Genomic DNA, 12261 nt, shown 5'->3' with positions numbered 1-12261 from the left:
TTATATTGTCTTGCAGTAATCCTGCTGCAGCAGTGGAGTCTGGACAGCGTTTTGCATAACACATCCGTATATCTGGACTGCAGCCGAGACAGTGAGCCAGCCAGGAACAGTCAGGATCTCTCTCCAGAACTATACATATTGACCAGAAAATTCTGTCATTCGCTGAAGAGTACTAACACAGGTGAAACATGCTTTTGACTCAAAAAGTTTGAGTAACCATATTGGATGAGGAGTGCGGAGCTATGAAGTATGTGTGCTGAATGAAGATGAACTTCTCAGATATATTTATGTGAAAAGAAAGAGAAGGAATCCTAACAAACTGTGTCTTCTTTACTCCAAGAGTAAAAGCGTTGTCTTCACAGTGTACTTACTCTATATAAGGTTTGGGAACCCACTTGTGTAACTGTTTATAGTCATCTTATTTGTGTTCTATATGCTTCCTGGGATAGCGCCAGGGTAGTGCACATATTCTTTTGAAAATGTATATCCATTGGGAGGTTGGTGAAAATTCCTAGTGTATCCACAGGCTGCCACTCCAGGTGTCTTTGTGCAATTATTGGTTATCTTTTTTAATATGGAAGGGTACCAGATCAATCCTTTTTTTTTTTTTTTGGGGGGGGGGGGGGGGGGGGTGGGGGGCGGCTTTATATCACTCAAGTGTTTCTATCCAGTACTGAACATGCTGTGGTTAGTTCACATTATGACAGGAATACCCTGAGCTGCAGGTCTCAATTTTATAGTCTTAATAGCACAACTTGGTAACACTTACGCTGGGCATACATTGGCAGACCGACAGGCATTTTATCTTCCAGTGATGATTTCCGGGACATACATTGTGAGTTCTCTCGCACTGTATGTCACATGATATTGTCACTCTACCCCCTGGGAAGGAGACAATTTCCTGTTCCTTCCCATGTGAAGGAAAATGGGAACGTCTGTCAGTCGGCCGCGGCAGGGCATACACTGTTCGATGCGGCCGACCGGACACTTAGAAAATATTGCATCGGAGGGACATTTTGGATGATCCGCTCTGACCGACCACTCTATATTTTCAGATTGGTTGGCCACATATACGCTACAATTATCTGACCAATCTGCTGAAATTGGGCAGATCGGACAGATATTTCTATCATGTATGACCAGCATTAATGGTGGTAAATGGTTAGTAGGCCAAGGCCAAGTTCATTGTCACGCTTATTTAGTAGTTGTCAGATCAGGCTACAACAATGGTTCTGTCTATTAATTTTAGCGGAGGGCACACAATTTCTCTTTTTTACATGGTATAGGTACATGCAGATGAAGTCATCAGCAGCAGAATGCTCGGGCAAATGATACAGGCAGAAGAGCCTCAATGCTACTGAGCACAGAGCTGGCACGTGAAGTAAGAAAAGAAACTGGTCATATTTTGATAGCATGATTTCCTTGGGGAATTCATCCCACTACTGGGGGGAATTCAGAGTTGATCGCAGCAGCAAATTTGTTAGCAGTTGGGCAAAACCATGGTGGTCATTCCGAGTTGATCGCTCGTTTTTTTTTCTCGCAACGGAGCGATTAGTCGCTAATGCGCATGCGCAATGTCCGCAGTTCGACTGCGCCAAGTAAATTTGCTATGCAGTTAGGTATTTTACTCACGGCATTACAAGGTTTTTTCTTCGTTCTGGTGATCGTAATGTGGTTGGCAGGAAGTGGGTGTTTCTGGGCGGAAACTGGCCGTTTTATGGGTGTGTGCGAAAAAACTATGCCGTTTCTGGGAAAAACGCGGGAGTGGCTGGAGAAACGGGGGAGTGTCTGGCCGAACGCTGGGAGTGTTTGTGACGTCAAACCAGGAACGACAAGCACTGAACTGATCGCACTGGAAGAGTAAGTCTCGAGCTACTCAGAAACTGCACAGATAAATCTTTTCGCAAAATTGCAAATCTTTCGTTTGCAATTTTACTATGCTAAGATACACTCCCAGTAGGCGGCGGCTTAGCGTGTGCAAAGCTGCGAAAAAGCAGCTTGCGAGCGAACAACTCGGAATGACCACCCATGTGCATTGCAGGTGGGGCAGATATAACATGTGTAGAGAGAGTTAGATTTGGGTGTGGTGTGTTCAAACTGAAATCTAAATTGCAGTGTAAAAATAAAGCAGCCAGTATTTACCTTGCACAGAAACAAAACAACCCACCCAAATCTAACTCTCTCTGCAAATGTTATATCTGCCACACTTGCAGTGCACATGGTTTTGCCTGACTGCCAGGGCCGGATCTAGGGGGGGGGCGAAGGGGGCGACCGCCCCCCCTAACACAGTCATAGCCACGCCCACTTTTGAGCAGAAGAGGGCTCTCTTGGGAGAGCCTGAGGCAGAACGATGAGCTGCAGCTTATACCACAGCAGCACAGAGGAGCCAGGAGAGCAAGGGTTACAGAGCATTTGCCCCTCACTTGCTGGTGTGTGGGTACTAGGGCTAATAAATACAATTACCCCATAGCACAGTCACATGTACATAGAACAATCACAAAACACTATCTCAGTCTCACTCAAAAAGTTCAGTCAGAATTGAGAGAGGAGGAGTTAGGATTGCAGATGGGAGGAGTTGGGACTGTAGAGGGAGGAGTCAAGATTAAACAGTAAACCGCCCCCCCTAAAGAAAAGTCTAGATCCGTCCCTGCTGACTGCTAACAAATTTGCTGTTGCGATCAACTCTGAATTATCACCATAGACCGGGAAGGAGCTAATTTTATACATTATAAGAAAGGATCACATGCTCTTTGTTTCCCTGCTGTAGGGGAGCCAGTCCATCTCCAGGGACCATGCTAAACCGAAGTGTGCACGCCCTTACTGTACTCTATTTCAGCTTGCCTGTTCTAATATACATCTGGAGACATAAAGAGGCAAAAGTATATAAATATTCATAACATAGAACCTGGCTACATTTTACTGTTCATGGGCAGTGCAGCAAAGCAGATTTTTTTAACTGACAGTTGTATTTCTGTCCAAATCTAAATGTGGGAATTTGGCATGCTTTAAGGATATACTCGTACTGTGTTTAGACTCCATCGGGCCGATTCAAATGTGTTTTTTTACGCGGCCGCCACTAGAGGGCGGCCAACGGCAGCAATTACATTTTTCTGCCATTTGAGCACCCGGTGGCCGCGGAGGACACATTTTTTCTCGCAGCCCCCTGAAGTGCAAAAAAAAAAGGTGTCCAAGCCTGGCACTTTTGACCGTCCAAACAGGCATCAATGGACACAGGCTTATAGATACACACAGCAGGACACAGCTGTGGATGGACAGAGGCTTGTGGAGTGATATTGTTCCAAGTCACTTTCTCAGGGTCCTTATACAGAATCTAAAACCCGCAAGAATCTGGTGCTAGAAGGATGATGTTTTGCCTCGATTTGGAACCCAAGCTTGGCGGGAAATCCGAGCTGCGGCTCGGATATACTCGGGATCTGTGATGTTCAGGGGGGCTTGGATTTCAGGTTATCCGAACAGCTCAGCTCTAGTTCCAGGTAATTATTATTTTATTATATGATGGTTATTAAGTTTAATTCAGCACTAGCCAATAGAACTATAGTTCATTCAACAGCTCAGCATGTTTGCTACTTCTACAGGGTGATTAAAAAGTCACAGTACACCCTTTTGTTTAAAAAACTGTGCAGGAAATGGGAAAACTGAATACTCCAGTAAGGTATGGGTGAGGTGGGATATCTTTTAAGTTATGTACCGAACATGGGCGCCATCTTGAAATTGGACATCTTGAATCTAAGTCAGTTTTTTCATATGGAAACATGTGTAACATGTCAAACAACATCAGAATTTGCTGAAAAGTTTATTGCTGCAAACAGATTTGAAAGAGCAGTTATGGTTTAAAAGTTACAACACTTTTTTGTTGCAGGTAACTGAAAATGGCTTTGACAAAAGAGGAGAGAATTGAGGTAATTTTGATGTCTGGAGAACAAAGTTTCTGTGTCATAGCTGCAGATTTTAACAACCAGCAACCAGAAAGACCGCCGATTTCACATAACACTGTCAGGTGCCTTATTTCCAAATTCCGAGAAACTGGGACTGTGGCTGACAAGTCACAGAGTGTCGTCCAAAAAGTGCTACTGATGAGACAACCTCAACAATGGTTTTGGCATCCTTCATAAAGAACCCACAATGCAGCACACAATGTTTGTCAGCAGAATTACAATTCTCAATTCTCTCCTCTTTTGTCAAAGCCATCTTCAGTTACCTGCAACAACAAAAAGTGTTGTCACTTTTTAACCATAACTGCTCTTTCAAATCTGTTTGCAGCAATAAACTTTTCAGCAAATTCTGATGTTGCTTGGCATGTTACACAACCCCCTTTCCATTTGAAAAAACTGACTTCGATTCAAGATGGCCGATTTCAAGATGGCGCCCATGTTTGGTACATACCCCCTCACCAATACCTTACTAGAGTATTCAGTTTTCCCATTTCCTGCACAGTTTTTGGGGAAAAAAAGGGTGTACTGCGACTTTTGAATCATGCTGTACAACCTAATTTTTCTGTATAATTATACTCCTTACTAATGTTAGCTCTCTGTACATTTTGTGTCTTTTGCACACTTTGTGTAAAGGGGTCTTTGTTGCAGAGTCATACATCCCAAATGTCTTGCGGCGGGACAGCCCTAATTTTGTAAGTCTTTTGATCAGGACATTTGTCTTGATTTGTGTGAGGTAAAAGGTGTTGTACTTTATGACTGGAGAGTGGTGCAGCGCGGCGGGGGAAGGGGAGAGAGAACGCAGCGGAAGAGTGACAGTGCAGCAGCAGAAGCCAATCTGTCCGTCGGCTTACAGGGAGGAGGGGGCGTGGTCAGAACAGAGGCCGGCGGGGACAGGCTACAGCGACTGTGTACACTGCTGCCTCTGCCGTCCCTTCTCTGTCTCCTCATGCTGCAGCGTGCGGGCCAACGGACTCCAAAATATAGTATGTTTCAACATGTCTGCCCTCCTCCTAGCTAAAGTGTATGCCATGTCTCCTCCCCCCTTCCCTCCTAGCTAAAGTGTCTGTGTGCCATGTCTCCCCCCTCCCCTCCTAGGTAATGTGTCTGTGTGCCACCTCTCCCCCCTCCCCTACTAGCTAATGTGTCTGTGTGCCATGTCTCCCCCCTCTTCTCCTAGCTAAAGTGTATGCCAAGTTCCCCCTCCTAGCTAATTGTGTGTGTGTACCATGTCTCCCCCACTCTTCTCCTAGCTAAAGTGTGTGTCTCCTCTTGTACCGTCCCAGTGACACCCCCCCCCCCCCCAGCTAAAGTGTGTGTCTGCTCCAGTACTGTCCCAGGCCCCAGTGTGTATGTCACCATGCCCCCCCTCCCCCAGTATGTTTGTCACCAAATCCCTCTCCTGGCCCCCGTATTTGTCACTATGTCCCTTAAAGCCACAGTGTGTATGTCACCATGTCCCTCCAAGACAGGGACAGCTCAACGGCCATTTGAGTGGAGTGGCGGGACACATGACTGATCTGGCAGAGGACCTCCAGTCCAGAAGCGGACCTCGGACAGCGAAACCTCGGACAAAGAGCGCATCCCGAGCGCCGGTCGTAGGGGACAGAAGATCCACAGACCCGCAGCTCGGGGTGAGATACTGTTTAAGCCCTTCCGCTGCAATACTCTGCCTAACGGAGTAAAGAAGGGGGCAGGCTCCCCTGTGTTTTTTTTTCCCTCGCTGCCACAGTGTACAGTTAATAAGGGGGTAGGATTCCCCTTGTCCCAGTGCCTGCATTATTTCGGCTCACACGGTGTACTGTAATGTGAATTTCGGCTCATTCAGTGTGCTATAATGTGAATTTTGGCTCATACAGTGTGCAATAATGTGAATTTCGGCTTAAACCGTGTGGTATAATGTGAATTTCGGCTCATTCTGTGTGCTATAATAAGAATTGTAGCTCACACCATGTGGTATAATGTGAATTTCGGCTCATTCTGTGTGCTATAATGTGAATTTTAGCACATACCGTGTGGTATAATGTGAATTTCGGCTCATTCTGTGTGCTATAATGTGAGTTTCAGCTCATTCTGTGTGCTATGAAGGAATGGCGATTCGCCAGTCTGTATCACCAGTGTGCAGGGTTCTCTCCACTAACTGCCAACATTTTATTAGTAATGGCAGCAATAGAAAATTTTAGGAGCAAACGGGAAGGGCATTTCTAAGTGGGAGGGGCTATGATTAGGGGGAGGAGTCATAATTCTGAAACCGCCCCCCCCTAAAAGTTAAGTCTAGATCCGCCACTGGTTGAGATACTGGATTTTAGGAGGTATGCAGTGTGCTTTCTTTTGTTTTTTTTGAAGGGAGGTTTTCCCTGGGAGCCATATTGTCTACAAACTACGCTTTCAGCGTGTTACTATACATTACACATGAATGGATCAGCTACTTACTAGATAGAAATGTCTTACTTTGAAAAGCAGGGGCTATCTGCCTAATTAAACTGTAATGCAATACACAAGTTGGGCAGATATTGTAGTTTACTTTAAATTGTATTTATCAGTATCGGAGTTGCTATATTTCTAGTATTTTAATATAGATATATCTGACTTAGCCAGTTTTTGGCCTTGAATCCTTATATTCATATCTATTAGCTAGTAATAACTATGTAAATATAAATTGTAGAAAGGTACATAATTATTTTAAACACATAACACATAATTTTCATATGACAACATAAGCTGGAAATAACTTGAATTAAGCATTACCTTTTTCGAAACAAGCTTGAATTGTCATAGATATCTTGACTTTGTGGAAGATTCTGTTTCAGTTCAGTGGTAAGACAATCTGTGCTCTGACCTTCATTGTCACATGAAAACCAGGGATATGTTAATGTCACATTCTCTGCACATGTATTTCCTGTGTTTGGTGTCACTGTTTTGTTAAAATGAGTCCCACGCTGGGAAGCATATGTTCCTGGAGGGCTGATTTCTAATACATTTGCCTTCTTTAATGGTGGGATAAACTTTCTTCTCTTTCGTATCTCTGCTTTTTAGTTTAGAAATGGAATGTAGTAAAATGTTACTATTTACCTTCAATAAAAAAGCATCCAAAGCAAATATACAAGCCAGAAAATGACTACAATTTTGTATAGACCTATGTGAATCTGTCTTGAAGATAAGAAAAAAAAATGATGGTACCATTAATGTGATATTCACATTAACATTAAACAAAGTAATTGCATTATGGTCTACAATAAAATACATAACCTAAATAATGTATATTATGAAAACAATGCACTATTATGAATAATAAAATATATATTCACCTTAGGGGGGTTCAAGTATGTAACCTATTGTGTGTGTAAAATGTCTGCACCTTCTCTGCATGCAATATTTTTACCTGCTGACTTAATGCTTGTTATCTCCTTTTGCAGATCTTGACTCTCAGGAATATCATCAACACTAGGCGCTGGTGCTTGAAGCCATCTCTTCATGCCTTGCTCATCCAAACTATTTTTTGTAAACAGATATGATACAGTGAGGGGTATTCAATTGTTTGAAAAGTCAGTTGGGTGTCTGTTTTTTCTAATAGACAGGAAAAAACAGACACCTAACCGACTTTTCAAACAATTGAATATCCCCCTATATATTGTAACAAATTATTCAACCAAGAAAACATCTCCTGGTATTTGTATATGTGTATTGTTGGTAACAATCAGTGCTGAAAATAGGGTGGTACGGTGTACCATTAAGAAATATGGTTGTGTTACGCAGTACCACCAGCCCACCACTCAGGCATAATTTATAAAGGAAATTTTTGTGTGTGGGACATAAAATGGTGTCAGTAGCATAACTGTCTGTGGCATAATATGTAATAGGCATTACGGTGTGTGACATAGGGGTATATGCAATTGCGGTCGAATTCCAGAAATTGTCGAATTCCGGAACTTTTTCGCAAAAAAAAAAAAAATCGACAATGCAATACAGTACTTTTTCGACAAAAACCGGACATTCAAAATTCGACTTTTGGAAATTCGACTTTTATCAAATTCGACTTTTCTGCAATGGTACAAATGCTGCAATTCGACAAAAGCATATTCAATTCAAGTTTGGAAATTCGACAACAGTGCTTTTCGACAGCAAATTCGACAATTTCAGTCCGCCTTAGTTGCCTGGCGGGATCTAATAAAAAATTTTTAGTACATGATTTTTTTTAATATTTGAGGATTGCTAATAGCATATCTATTTATATTTGAAAGGATTATCTACTTGGTTTGTCTTTATTTGCTTCACAAGTATTATTTAATTGATTTTTAAAAATATTTTTTTTCTTCACTCTGTGGTGAGGGAAATTTACCCATGATTCCACAGTTTTACCCAGGATACAATTCTGCAAAGCCCCTCCTATCTCCTCACTCTCTGGTTTGAGACTACAGGGAGAAGGAGCCATCAGTCAGCTCTCTTGTGGAATCGTTTTTTTTAGGAAAATTCCTGCGTTTTAAAATACATTCCTATTTTTGTACTGACTACAATGATGGAGCCTTTCTCTGACCAGATTGTGATGTTCATGCTGGCTGCAAGCATGGAGGAAGAAAGTTCTGCTGAACATCAGGATCCAGTTCAGGGAATGTCTGCATTGGGTGAGCCAGTATTGCGGGTTTCATTTCCACGTCCACGCCAGTATCGCACTAGGCGTGAACTGGAGGATCTCTGCGAGTTCGAGGTGATACAAAATTATCGCTTATCGACTCGCGACATATATTCGCTGTACGCTCTGTTGGAGGCCGACCTGGAACCTCGGGCACGGACAAATCGTGCAGTCAGCGGTTTCCAGAAACTGCTGGCGACGTTACATTTTTTGGCGTCAGGCACATTCCAGCCTACACTGTCTCAAACATGCGGTTTTTCACAGTCGACACTGTCGCGCTGTATAACCCAGGTCATTAGGGCTTTCCGCAAATTGACGATCCAGTACATCACATTTCCAGAGACGGACAGCGAATGTCGTGAGATCAAATTAGGCTTTTTCAACAAATACAAATTTCCCAATGTGCTGGGCGCGATTGACTGTACCCACGTGCAGATCAGACCGCCACGGAATTCGGAGGAATGTTTTTGGAACCGAAAACATTTCCATTCCCTGAATGTACAGGCGGTCTGTGATGTAAACATGAGATTTTTGAACATTTTTGTGGGATTTCCTGGATCATCTCACGACTCCTTCATCCTAAGCCAGTCATCGCTGTTTGACAAGTTCGAAACAGGAAACATGCCTGGTGGCTGGCTGTTAGGTATGTATTTTTTTTTTTTTTTATTAATTTTTTTTTTTTTTTACAAGTACCTAACATTTTTTTTTAATTTTCTATAGGCGATGCGGGTTATCCAAACAAACCGTGGCTCTTGACCCCATTGTCTAATCCTGTTGGTAGAGCAGAAAAACGTTACCAAGAGACACACATTGCATCGAGGCAAATAATTGAACGTGCCTTCGGTGTACTTAAAAGCCGGTTTCGATGTTTAGACACTTCCGGCGGTGCTCTTTTGTACTCACCGGCGAAGGTTTGCGGCATGGTAAATGCATGTTGTATTTTACACAACATATGTGTCGCAAACCGTTTGCCGGTGACTCTTCGTCGCAGTGCTTTCCGACGCGGGAACCGGTCTTCTGCTCTACCGGTGGGTATGGACGAAGGAGATGATTCCCGGCGGACATTGATCCAAAAAATTTTTTCAGTTGCCTGTGAGTATACTTATAACATTTGTATTATCGTGTAAACTGACATTGTAATATTTAAAAAAAAAACTCTTTATTTATGTATTTCAGAGTTTTACATCCTGTTGATGTACATCCCCAGGCCATGTTTGTAAAGTTCGTTCCTCCCTGTTTTATCCTGTTGTTGGGTTACCGCAAATATTTGACCCTTTTATCCAACTCTACCATGGGCGACCTACTTGTGATGTGAACCTGACCCTCCGCCATGTAGCAGACAACCCCCTCAGGTGAGATGTATTGACCAAAACTCACTTGTCCCAAATCACCCCGGCATGTCCAAAGTGCAGCCCTCCGGCATTTGCAAGATTGCACATCCAAACATTCCCTGATACACCAATGCTTGTCAGGAAATGTTTGGATGTGTAGTGACGCAAGTGCCGGAGGGTTGCATTTGGGCCCACTGTACCTCTTTTCTTCAGTCCCAGGGTGACACTATTACCCATATCTGGAAGCTCATACTGTTCTCTTCCACAGGTCTGGCGGTGTATCCTTCCCAAGTGGCGTGGATGTGAAGAAGAGACACGACATTTCCCCTGATGTTCCATGGGCGACCTACTTATGTACAATCCAACTGCATTTCAAATTTTAATAAAAACCACAGGAAACTTCTATTTTTAAAAATTTATTGAAGAAAAAAAGGGTTTTTTTAAATAAAGTTTGAAAGTTAATTAAAACAAAAAAGTAGTTTGTTCTTCTTTACATTCTTTTCTTGTGTATATAGATATCTGTGGGGAAAATAAGAATTTACTTACCGATAATTCTATTTCTCGTAGTCCGTAGTGGATGCTGGGGACTCCGTAAGGACCATGGGGAATAGCGGCTCCGCAGGAGACTGGGCACAAAAGTAAAGCTTTAGGACTACCTGGTGTGCACTGGCTCCTCCCCCTATGACCCTCCTCCAAGCCTCAGTTAGGATACTGTGCCCGGACGAGCGTACACAATAAGGAAGGATTTTGAATCCCGGGTAAGACTCATACCGCTACACCGATCACACCGTATAACTTGTGATCTAAACCCAGTTAACAGCATGATAACAGAGGAGCCTCTAGAAAAGATGGCTCACTACAGCAATAACCCGATTTTTGGTAACAATAACTATGTACCAGTATTGCAGACAATCCGCACTTGGGATGGGCGCCCAGCATCCACTACGGATTACGAGAAATAGAATTATCGGTAAGTAAATTCTTATTTTCTCTGACGTCCTAGTGGATGCTGGGGACTCCGTAAGGACCATGGGGATTATACCAAAGCTCCCAAACGGGCGGGAGAGTGCGGATGACTCTGCAGCACCAATTGAGAGAACTCCAGGTCCTCCTCAGCCAGGGTATCAAATTTGTAGAATTTTACAAACGTATTTGCTCCTGACCAAGTAGCAGCTCGGCAAAGTTGTAAAGCCGAGACCCCTCGGGCAGCCGCCCAAGATGAGCCCACCTTCCTTGTGGAGTGGGCATTTACAGATTTTTGGCTGTGGCAGGCCTGCCACAGAATGTGCAAGCTGAATTGTACTACAAATCCAACGAGCAATAGTCTGCTTAGAAGCAGGAGCACCCAGCTTGTTGGGTGCATACAGGATAAACAGCGAGTCAGATTTTCTGACTCCAGCCGTCCTGGAAACATATATTTTCAGGGCCCTGACAACGTCTAGCAACTTGGAGTCCTCCAAGTCCCTAGTAGCCGCAGGCACCACAATAGGTTGGTTCAGGTGAAACGCTGAAACCACCTTAGGGAGAAACTGAGGACGAGTCCTCAATTCCGCCCAGTCCGAATGGAAAATCAGATAAGGGCTTTTACAGGATAAAGCCGCCAATTCTGACACGCGCCTGGCCCAGGCCAGGGCCAACAGCATGACCACTTTCCATGTGAGATATTTTAACTCCACAGATTTAAGTGGTTCAAACCAATGTGACTTTTGGAACCCAAAAACTACATTGAGATCCCAAGGTGCCACTGGAGGCACAAAAGGAGGCTGTATATACAGTACCCCTTTTACAAACGTCTGAACTTCAGGGACTGAAGCTAGTTCTTTTTGGAAGAAAATTGACAGGGCCGAAATTTGAACCTTAATGGACCCCAATTTCAGGCCCATAGACACTCCTGTTTACAGGAAATGTAGGAATCGACCCAGTTGAAATTCCTCCGTCGGGCCTTACTGGCCTCGCACCACGCAACATATTTTCGCCAAATGCGGTGATAATGTTTTGCGGTTACATCCTTCCTGGCTTTGATCAGGATAGGGATGACTTCATCCGGAATGCCTTTTTCCTTCAGGATCCGGCGTTCAACCGCCATGCCGTCAAACGCAGCCGCGGTAAGTCTTGGAACAGACAGGGTCCTTGCTGGAGCAGGTCCCTTCTTAGAGGTAGAGGCCACGGATCCTCCGTGAGCATCTCTTGAAGTTCCGGTTACCAAGTCCTTCTTGGCCAATCCGGAGCCACGAATATAGTGCTTACTCCTCTCCATCTTATAATTCTCAGTACCTTGGGTATGAGAGGCAGAGGAGGGAACACATACACTGACTGGTACACCCACGGTGTTACCAGAGCGTCTACAGCT

General features: G+C 43.8%; 2 protein-coding genes across 10 annotated transcripts in view; one reads left to right on the top strand and one right to left on the bottom strand.

Annotated features, from left to right (window-relative positions):
* The window catches only part of HFM1 (helicase for meiosis 1), a 984377-nt gene that overhangs the window by 673170 nt on the left and 298946 nt on the right, over positions 1-12261 (bottom strand). For 8 of the 9 annotated variants that reach the window (XM_063939911.1, XM_063939912.1, XM_063939910.1 and 5 more), the window contains 2 exons: positions 7333-7442; positions 6699-6978 (listed from right to left, as the gene is read on the bottom strand). In XM_063939911.1, coding sequence (XP_063795981.1) covers positions 6699-6978; positions 7333-7442 — 390 coding nt within the window. The remainder of the gene's footprint in view (positions 1-6698; positions 6979-7332; positions 7443-12261) is intronic. The other variant, XM_063939916.1, reaches the window with a different exon arrangement.
* On the top strand, positions 8364-10294 carry LOC134957193 (putative nuclease HARBI1). The gene is made up of 4 exons (XM_063938889.1): positions 8364-9223; positions 9301-9672; positions 9788-9932; positions 10180-10294. Exons 1-4 carry the CDS (start codon positions 8464-8466, stop codon positions 10292-10294), a joined length of 1392 nt encoding a protein of 463 aa, XP_063794959.1. The 5' UTR covers positions 8364-8463.

This window comes from Pseudophryne corroboree, chromosome 9 (genome assembly GCF_028390025.1).
Source record: "Pseudophryne corroboree isolate aPseCor3 chromosome 9, aPseCor3.hap2, whole genome shotgun sequence".
Taxonomy (NCBI): domain Eukaryota; kingdom Metazoa; phylum Chordata; class Amphibia; order Anura; family Myobatrachidae; genus Pseudophryne; species Pseudophryne corroboree.
Note: the sequence above shows the minus strand (reverse complement) of the source record. Positions and strands in the feature narration are given on the sequence as shown.

Coding starts and splice junctions, on each gene's coding strand:
- LOC134957193 (XM_063938889.1), top strand. CDS start 8,464: ATGATGGAGCCTTTCTCTGACCAGATTGTGATGTTCATGCTGGCTGCA. Junction 9,224..9,300: donor GCCTGGTGGCTGGCTGTTAG/GTATGTATTTTT, acceptor AATTTTCTATAG/GCGATGCGGGTTATCCAAAC. Junction 9,673..9,787: donor AAAAATTTTTTCAGTTGCCT/GTGAGTATACTT, acceptor GTACATCCCCAG/GCCATGTTTGTAAAGTTCGT.